The following is a 10,218-nucleotide window of genomic DNA, read 5'->3' as shown; positions in this document are numbered from 1 at the left end:
TTGAGAGCAGAGAGTTTCTCTTTTGGTGAGTTCTTCATATTAAGAGATCACTAATTTAGGGTGGTCCGTTACTTCGGGGTTCAATAGGAAAGTAAAAAAAAAAAAAAAAAGAACGTTACTTTCGGGCAGCCGTTATTTTCGGTGGGGTTGGGGGTGGAGGGGGCGTTATTTTCGGAATTCTACGGTGTAAGCTCTCCAACACAGCTTACAAGTCAGACTTGCCGCTAAATGGGTACGATTAGAAACCCCAGCAATTTTATTTCCAACAAAAAGTAAATTCGGACGTTACGGTTTTATCCGTTTGGCTGAAAACGTCGCACGTTCAGTTTTAAAACGCCGCGGTTTACAGTAACCAACCATTTTCTAGTCCAAGTTTGTATTAACTGCAAATCTCTATTCTGTTGAGTTGCAAATCTCTGACTATGTTTAGGTTATGGAACGTCGGCCTGAGTTTGCATCTATTGAAACTATTTTGCATCCTAACGTGTGCAAAACCATTCTCTTTCTGAGTATCATTTTTTTTTTTTTTACTGTTTAGAGTGTCTGGCTCCTTTGGGAATGGAAAACTTTAAAATAACGCCCGCACAGATTTCAGCGTCCTCTCATTATGACGAAAATTATGTCCCAAGCCATGGAAGACTACACTACAAGGGTATTGGCGGCGCATGGGCAGCCCTGGCGAATGATCTGCATCAGTGGTTTCAAATCGATTTTGGAGTTGTGACAACTGTCACTTACGTGGCAACTCAAGGAAGACATGGTACCAGCCAACGGGTGACCCAGTACAAGTTACAGTACAGTAACGATGGAAATTCATTTAAAGTTTTTAAACAGCAAGGAGAGAACGCAGATAAGGTTAGAATATAACGTTTTGAAACATTGCAGAACTACTTGGTTGAATAACTGGCAACCATCGATAGCACTCCACACACTAACCATAGTATTTCCCATCCCAGGAATTGTACTGGAAATCCTCCAATCGTTTAGGTTAAACTGAGCAAAACCAAGTCAAAGCAAAGCAATAAACTTTACTCACGATACCCACCACCTTTATTCCGTATTATAGTCTGTATCAACGTGATATTTGAGGGGGCAACAAAGTTAAAATTGGAATACTTCAACTCGTATCCTATTATTGTTATAGTTTTTATTTTATTGTATTGTAATCAGTGGTTCTTTTCTTTGTAAATATTTTTTTTTAATTTCTAGATACCACTACATCAGCGTTACTGTTATATTTTTATCGTGTATAAATAAGTGTTCAGTTACCTCACTTTACCTTTGCCATTATGAATTTTGTGGAGCCACATTTTGCTTTGAGTATTGCAGTGTAAAATACTTAAAATTTCAGGTACTTTTGTTTTATCTCAAATGACGCACAAAGTTAACCAGTCAATGCAAGAAGTTGATTGACTATTTGCAATCACAATGAAATAACTATTACACAATTCAATTGTCTTTCAATGATCATTTCGGCACAAATGTTTCACTATATCGGAACGAGCCGCTTTTACAAGACCTGTTTACTTACCACCGCTTAGAGGCAGTCATGAAGATGGTAAGTCATTGCACATCAGGAATGGACAGCATTCAACACAAACGGCTCAGTAAACTGAAAAATACGTTAGGGGAGGTTTGAAACATCTCTGGCAACAACGCTTGAAGAGGAAAGAATTAAATAAGTAATATATACAGTGTATATACGTTTGTTTATTCGTGTTCCTGCAGGTTTTTGTTGGAAACAGTGATGCTGACACCGTGGTAAAACATCACTTAACTCCACCAATCAAAGCACGATACATCAGACTGACGCCCACAGCACGGACCGAGCACATAGCCATGAGGATGGAACTCTACGGCTGTCTTGGTAACTGACCTTTTATTCCAAACCTTAAACTCAATTTGTTTGTACCTTCAAAAGACAAAAGGCTTTAGATTATTACAGCAAATGCGTCGTTAAGTGTTTATCATCCGAAACGGCTAAAGGCTGGGGCTGATAACATTTAACCTCGCCCTTGATTATTCTCCATATCAAGTAAAACAGCTTACGCAATAATTGCGTTCTGTTCACCATGGCGCCATTTGAATACTTAATTAATGAAGTCATTATCGGAAAGTCTATTTACACGTGTCTAACATGACCGACGTCGAGCCGTTTTTCTCGTGCAAAGGGGTAATGAAATGTTCTCCAGACGATCTTTCCTTTTAATTTACTCTTCTTTACGCATAAGCTTAACCCGAGCTTTGTTATGCGCGAAACTAAATCTGTTTAAGCTATGACGCGAAAGTACTCCTGGCTCAACAATCCTACTAGCTGATTTGGAATAACGATTTTTGTTCTGGTTAGACTGTAAAGTGCTAAATCTGGGACACTGAGGTTGAAATTGTTTCTCGGTGAGCGTTAGTTAAGTCAAATATTACTATTTCCTTATAAATAGTACAACCTTTTTGAATTGTGTTGCTTTGAGTTCAAATGTTCATAAAGTTAAAGTTTATATTCTCAATTAAATGCTTCGCCAGTATTTCTAGGGTCAAGCAAAAATTCAATAAAAGTCTAGTTGATCGTGATCCAGGAAAATGTTACACAAGTGCAAAGAAAGCAAAGTGCGTTTTGTGTTTTACTAAGGCCGTGCAGAATACTTCAGAAGCCCACATCCCGAGGAACAAGTTGCATCTATTGAGGGAAACCGGATCACGGAGACATCAGTTCTCCCCAAGCAATTTTCGTTCATAAACATTGTAGAGCACGCTAAAAGACGAGGAAGAATTGCTTGAAACTTTGTTGAAAAGTCTTTTTTCTATGAGAGTTATCTATTTGGTGTATTATGCCTGTTGAGGGACAGTAAGCTAGGTACAAGTTCAGGGGAAGTGTTATAGATATCAGGGAAAGAGTAATAGGAGTCATGGATTGTGTTATAATATATCAAACACGAGATTTGAAGATACGACGCGCAGCAGAGTATTTTTGAAATTCGAGGTGTTTGGAAAGCCGATGAAACCGGCACTGCCTCGAGTGTTTGAAATATCCTCACAATCGAAACAAAAACTAAGGAGTAGACGGAGAGGACCGTCAAGATCTATGCTGATTAAGACCGGGTATCCAAACCTCCTTCACGGTTGTGATTTTCTTTGTTTTAACTTGATGAATTATTAACGAGTTTGAGAAATTGTCCTGCTCTGTAAAGACCAAGCAGTGTTCATGATGTATCCAAACCTCCTTCACGGTTGTGATTTTCTTTGTTTTAACTTGATGAATTATTAACGAGTTTGAGAAATTGTCCTGCTCTGTAAAGACCAAGCAGTGTTCATGATGTATCCAAACCTCCTTCACGGTTGCGATTTTCTTTGTTTTAACTTGATGAATTATTAATGAGTTTGAGAAATTGTCCTGCTCTGTAAAGACCAAGCAGTGTTTGACACCTTCCCTGACCTTCCTCCTGCAGTTATGTACCGTATGTGCGACTGCTCATCAAGAGGATCATTTTGTTAACAAATTGACAGTCCCCAATCCTTCTATAACTGATCAAGAAACAAGAGGGAAAATTAATAACTCATTATGGTTCCAAATCAGTAGATACAGCATGTTGAAAGGCAGAAATTTTGGTCTAGTATGCAACCGAAAACGTAATTAATCCAAAACCGAATTTGACCAGAATACCATATTGTCTCAGAAAGATCTTTCCAATTTATCCGGTATTAAACCTTGAGTATCAAAAGAACTCAAAAGCAGCAGAAGTTGCTGGACCTAAAAAATAGAGCGACAAGACGATTACTCGAAATAAAATGTACGTACAGTAATGCACTTCTATAGAAATCGAGTAGATACCTCAAACCCTGACTTTTCCTCTCTTGATCTTACTCTTTGAAGCCATAGTTTCTTCAGTCCTGGTGCGCTTGCTATCTTGCGATAAGTTCCATTTCTGTTACGACTCTCGTCGAACACATGCATCCCCGTACGAATTACAGAGTATTCAGCACGTGTAGAAGCTAACCACCTCTACCCATACTAACTTTTAGGGTCGTCGCGTGCTCAGTTTTACTCTTCATTCCGACAACCTTCCTCGAAAGAGCTTTATAACCGATGTCTTTTTCATTGTATAGGCGATATGCAAGCTCTTGGTATGGAAAGCGGTGCCATTGCAGACTCACAAATAGCTACTTCTTCAGAATATGACATTAATCACAGCCCCGAACGAGCGAGATTGCATACCAAGGACTGGACAGCTCCCGGAATCGGACTAGGGCCTGGCGGCTGGACAAGTTTGGCACAGGATTCGAACCAATGGCTTCAAGTTGATCTTGGTAAAATCACGCCTGTAACACACGTGGCTACACAGGGAAGAAATTTATTCACTCCTGGACAGTGGGTAACCAAGTACAAGCTGCAGTTTAGCGACGATGGAGCATCATTTTTGTTTTACAAAAGACAAGGAGAATCTATAGACGCGGTAAATAGAAATGTTAAATAAACAGCGGTCTCCACTTAGCCCGAAAATATTAGCCCGAAAATATGCTCGGATATTTGTCCACGAACATTATATTTTCCGAGAAGCGAACAGTTTTCTGACGAACAGATAATGCCCAAAGACAAATATCCGAGCTTTTTCTAAAACATCTGAGCGGGCCGGAATTCTAAATCCTCGAATTTGATTGGCTAATCATTTGCACGTGACCGGGACAGCTTTTTACGATACGGCCCACTGGCCGGATTTTTTTTTCCGCTACCTAAATTTCTCTCCTAAAAGTTAGCGGTAATTGTCAATCTTAGGCCTTTTTTTTAACATCTATCGATGATTAGTCAACGCAACTTTATCTCTGTTCGCTTTAAAATGGCAAGGAAAGTCACTGTAAGTATATTCAGTCGAGTGCTTTCAAGTTGTAAGAGTTTGCTCCGTTGTAGGTTGGCGCTGTAATGGCTCGTAATCCTGTGTTTCTCTCGCTGTAAAATTTCAGTCAATTTCAGTCGAGTTTACCCCTCTGAACGTTGCTGTATTTAGGAGAATTTCTGTGGAATACACTTAACGAATTTCCTTGCTTTCTGCTATTCAATTTACATAGAAGAGTCTGATTTCAAGTGATTTTAAAAGAAACGACTGACAGAAATTGCTTTTGTAGTAAAACTTCAAACTTCGCTCGAAATTTCACACCGCAAAAATAATTTTGGAGAACTTAAATGGTGAAATAAATGCAACTAACATAAAGTAGGAAAAAAATCCGTTTTTTAATACATCTTTCTTGTGTAATATCTGAGTTGCTCGCTCGTTGCCAAGATTTTTTACAAATCGTTAGTAGACGGCGTGCAAGCCGATTTAATGCCGATTTAAAGCTGCGTAAACAAACCCATGCGTAATCTGTAAAATCAAAATTACTGCAGGAGAAAAAATTAAACATGTTCTTTGCCGGCTTAGGGTCGGTCCGTATAGTGAAAAACTGTGACCTCGGGCTTGAAAATGCTGCGCTCGGCCTGCGGCGTCGGGCAGCATTTTCAAGACCTCTTCACAGCTTTACACTATACGGACCTTCCAGCCGGCAAATGGAGGCTTTTGTGTTAATTATCCTTCAAAAGTTTTTCGCAGTACACGGGATCTAAAGATTAGTGGATATCACTCAGATATTCCCAGTTTTAGCTGGGAAATATTCAGTCATGTGACACCTTTAGAACAATCGCGTGTGAGCAAGAATATCTGATGGACTATAATACAAGAAATTCTTTCAAGATATATATGTCATTTGCCGGCTGGGAGGTACGTATAGTGGAAAACTGTGACTTCAGTTGCAGTTTTTCAGTATGTGGACCCACCCTAAGCCGGTAAATGATTTATTTATTATTGCTCAAAGCGAAAACTTGAAATTCCGATAAGTCGTAATCATATGATATGTGTCGTTTCCATCGAAAACCACCGTTGAGGAACCTTTCGCGTGTAATAAGCAACATGGGTTTCAACAATTTTAATCGTAACAATAAAGAATGCAAGTAACCAACTTGTTGACCAAATAATTCAAATAATGTCGCTTCAGAGCGAAATGTCTAAAACACTTCGATTCTTGCAAACGAAATAACCCCCCCCCCCCCGCCAAAAAAAAAGCCGCTTTTAAACACAGAAACATCTTTATGTCTCTTCACCGCTATTTATATTTTTAGGAGTTCGATGGCAATACCGATCACGACACCGTCGTCTATCACCAACTAAATCCACCAATCACGGCACGCTTCGTACGGATAAAGCCAACAACATGGAAAAATGCTATCTCAATGAGGATGGAGCTCTACACTTATCAAGGTACTTTAATTAAGTGATTGATTTATTAATTTATTGAATAAAACAAAATAAATTCATCTACCACTACCACCATCGCCACCGCCACCGCCACCGCCACCGCCACCGCCACCGCCACCGCCACCGCCACCGCCACCGCCACCGCCACCGCCACCGCCACCGCCACCGCCACCGCCACCGCCACCGCCACCGCCACCGCCACTACTGCTGTTACTGCTGCTGCTTCCGCTGCAGCTACTACTGCCGCTGCTGCCACTGCTGCCACTGCTACTAAATGCTACCGCTGCTAATATATTCTACCGCTGTTACTAACTGCTACTGCTGCTGCTACTGTTACCGCTGTTGCTACTGCTACCGCTGCTGCTGCCGCTGCCGCTGCTGCTACCGCTGCTGCTGGTGGTGCCGCTGCTGGTGCTGGTGCTGGTGCTGGTGCTGGTGCTGGTGCTGGTGCTGCTGCTAGTGCTGGTGCTGGTGCTGCTGCTGCTGCTGGTGCTACTACTACGACTGCTGGTGCTACTACGACTGCTGGTGCTACTACTACGACTGCTGCTACTACTACTACTGCTGCTGCTACTACTGGTGCTTCTGCTACTACCACTGCTGCTGCTACTGCTGCTGCTGCTACTGCTACTACTGCTGCTGTTACTACTACTGCTGCTGTAGCTACTGCTGCTGCTGCTACTACTACTGCTGCTGCTGCCGCTGCCGCTGCTGCTACCGCTGCTGCTGCTGCCGCTGCTGCTGCCGCTGCTGCCGCTGCTGCCGCTGCTGCCGCTGCTGCTGCTGCTGCCGCTGCTGCTGGTGGTGCCGCTGCTGCTGCTGCTGCTGCTGCTGCTGCTGGTGCTGCTGCTATTGGTGCTTCTGCTGCTGCTGCTAGTGCTGCTGCTGGTGCTACTACTACGACTGCTGGTGCTACTACGACTGCTGGTGCTACTACGACTGCTGGTGCTACTATTACGACTGCTACTACTACTACTACTGCTGCTGCTACTACTGGTGCTTCTGCTACTACCACTGCTGCTGTTACTACTACTGCTGCTGCTGCTACTACTACTGCTGCTGCTGCTACTACTACTGCCGCTGCTACTACTACTACTACTACTACTACTACTACTACTACTACTGCTGTTACTGCTGCTGCTGCTACTACTGCTGCTGCTACTAATGCTGCTGCTACTACTACTACTGATGCTGCTGCTGCCACTGCTGCTGCTACTACTACTGGTGCTGCTGCTACTACTACTGCTTCTACTACTACTACTATTACTACTACTACTACTACTACTACTACTACTACTACTACTACTACTACTATTGCTGCTGCTACTACAGCTACTGCTACTGATTTTGTTGTCACCATGTTTGCTCACCATTCATAGCAAATAGATGTGTAAGCATTCTGGTTTTACATGTATTAAAACGTACGTGCTTTTACACGAAAAAGACTTAGCAACTAATTCGAATTGACTCGTTTTGCTTTTGACTCACGCCAGTCATTTGAAGCCACTTCGCTTGACTTGAAATGTTATTGACTGATGTTGATGTATATACGTACACACCCGTCCCCTGTCATTCAGGAATGTCTTTTTAGGAACGAAAAAGACAAAGTTAATTGGCAAAAATTGGCTTTAACAAAAATAAACCAGCCCCCACGTAGAACATTTGCGACTCTCGTTAAGACAAAATGTTGTTTTATTTTTTTGCAGATATATAACCTGTTGCAATTAGAAGGGCACGATACTTAAAGAGCAGCATGTTACGACACTGGCCAATGAACATTAGCTGAGTACTCGATGGGAGTACCATGGCACCAGATTTTTTGTGTTTTTTTTCCCACGATTTGCAAAAAAATGTCCCAACAAAAATAAAGTTCCTGCAAAACTTTCGCCGCAAAAATTCACTCCCACCGGCGAAATTATGGCGGAGCTCCTGCGCGGCGAAGGCGAGCAAGCGGAGCCCCATACCTTAGAAAATTTGGTAATGCTATCTCTCTTTGTTAGTAAATTACTACCTGATCGGTTTTCATGTTCATCAACGTAACGGTATAATGCATGCACCGGCCAAACGATCGCAACATTTCAACGCCACATATCGTTAGATTGTTGTGCAAAAAATGTTACGCGTATTTAACCACCCTGTTGGGACGTGTTGCAGCATGTTAAAATGGAACTTTTTGTCAAGGTTAAATACATTTTGGGAAAAGCGTTATGTGTCCGGCACTTAAATTTTTCCAAAATTTCTGGTGGCTCTGAAACTGCTCCATGTTTTTCTTCTTCTTCTTTTTTTTTACTATCTGAAATGAGATAATCGTGTTTGGAAATGTGGTAGAACATGGTTTCTCGCATATGATATATTACATCTTTTATAAAGGAAAAACTGTTCTTATCGAGCAGAGCATTAACATAACTATTGCATATTATAGAACTGTTTCGCGAAAGGTTGTCCTACACAAACGTAAAAGCAGACACGATAGGAGGAAAAAAAAACAATATAAATACATGTGTGCAAGAATATTATGTCACCCAATACGCTTAACTATAAAAGTGAATCGCTACAGCCAAAACACGAAGAGACTCATGAGGTTCTGAAATAGCTGCCCCCTACTGACTTTGCGCTGGTGAATAGCGAAAAGTCAGGAGGAGGTCTAGTCTTAATCCAAGCCAACTTAACCGCAGGGTAAAATTAATTTGATGCTTCTTGACAAGAAACGTGTTAAAGACGGCATCTACCTGTCAACGGAATCACTCCGGAAACATAATCAAGGTAATTACAAACCTCTCCGTATTCTGGAGATATTTGTAGCGCTAATCCACTGCACTCAAGCTTACATATAAAGCAACGGTACTCGCGATAACTTTTTCGCTGTCAAAACAAGAAAACAGTCGGGGTTTTGCTTTCGACTGAGCCGTGTTGTTTTTTTTAACCGTAAAATTGTTCACACGGAAATGTTTCCGTTTATAAATTAACGCCTAACAAAGCGGGGAAAACACTACAACGGTTCAGTTCCACTTCAAATGAAGAGATATTCGTATCCAATTACTATTTGGTTAAAACCGAAAATCGAAATAGTTACAAGTGTGACCCATTTTTGCAAGCGTCATTCATTTTTCAAGACTGATCCATTTTTCGAAGTGTGACCCCTTTTTTCGAAGTGTGACCCTTTTTTCCCAATCGTGACCCATTTTTACAAGTGTGATCCTTTTTCCAAGAGTGACCCTTTATTTCAGGTGTGACCCATTTTTGCAAGTGTAAATCCCTTTTTTCCAAGTGTGATTAGTTTTGTCTAGGGTGACGCATCTTTTTTTAGTGTGACTCTTTTTTCCAAGTGTTATCTATGTTCCATGGGCGACCCATTATTTCAAATGTGACTCATTTTAACAAGTGTGACCCTTTTTTCCAAGTGTGACCCATTTTGGCAAGGTGTCATTCATTTTTCCAAGAATGATCCATTTTTCGAAGTGTGAACCCGTATATTCCAAGTGATACCCCCTTTTTCCAAGTGTGTCCCCTTTTTCGAAGTGTGACTCATTTTTACAAGTGTGACCCATTTTTACAAAGTTTGTCCCATTTTTCCAAGTGTGACCCATTTTTCCAAGCGTGAACGCCTTTCTTCAAGTACATTTCATTTTTTGACTCGTGACGCACTTTTCTGAGTGTGACCCATTTTTCCAAGTGTTACCTATTTGTCCAAGTGTGACCCATTTTTTCAAATGTGACGCATTTTTTCAAGTGTTACCTTTTTTCCAAGTGTGACCCAGTTTTCTAAATTTGACCTATTTTTAAATGCATTTCCCATTCATCTAAGTTCGACCCTTTTCTTAAGTTCGACCCACGTTTCCAAGTGTGACCAACGTTTCCAAGTGTAACCTATTTCTGCAAGTGATACCCATTTTTCCAAGTGTGACTCATTTTTCCAAGTGTGACTCATTCTTCCAAGTTT

General features: G+C 41.3%; 2 protein-coding genes across 2 annotated transcripts in view; both read left to right on the top strand.

The window, feature by feature from the left end:
- The window catches only part of LOC110065778 (lactadherin-like), a 9,358-nt gene extending 7,483 nt beyond the window's left edge, over positions 1–1,875 (top strand). The window contains exons 5-6 of the mRNA XM_089292416.1: positions 539–855; positions 1,729–1,875. Coding sequence (XP_089148542.1) covers positions 539–855; positions 1,729–1,875 — 464 coding nt within the window. The remainder of the gene's footprint in view (positions 1–538; positions 856–1,728) is intronic.
- Positions 1,876–4,106: 2,231 nt separating this feature from the next.
- LOC110065777 (retinoschisin-like) lies at positions 4,107–9,094 on the top strand. The gene is made up of 3 exons (XM_089293051.1): positions 4,107–4,448; positions 6,143–6,281; positions 7,985–9,094. The coding sequence occupies exons 1-3, from the start codon at positions 4,107–4,109 to the stop codon at positions 7,990–7,992; spliced, it is 489 nt and encodes a 162-aa protein (XP_089149177.1). The 3' UTR covers positions 7,993–9,094.
- The last annotated feature ends 1,124 nt before the right edge of the window (positions 9,095–10,218 follow it).

The sequence above is a fragment of the Orbicella faveolata genome, unplaced genomic scaffold, assembly GCF_042242905.1.
Source record: "Orbicella faveolata isolate gen_17 unplaced genomic scaffold, um_ofav_v1 contig_24, whole genome shotgun sequence".
NCBI lineage: Eukaryota > Metazoa > Cnidaria > Anthozoa > Scleractinia > Merulinidae > Orbicella > Orbicella faveolata.
This window is presented reverse-complemented; position numbering and strand designations above follow the sequence as displayed.

Excerpts from the sequence above, each read along its gene's own strand:
- LOC110065777 (XM_089293051.1), top strand. The coding sequence starts at position 4,107 with ATGCAAGCTCTTGGTATGGAAAGCGGTGCCATTGCAGACTCACAAATA. Across the intron at positions 4,449-6,142 it reads AAGGAGAATCTATAGACGCG|GAGTTCGATGGCAATACCGA; the intron begins GTAAATAGAAAT and ends TTATATTTTTAG.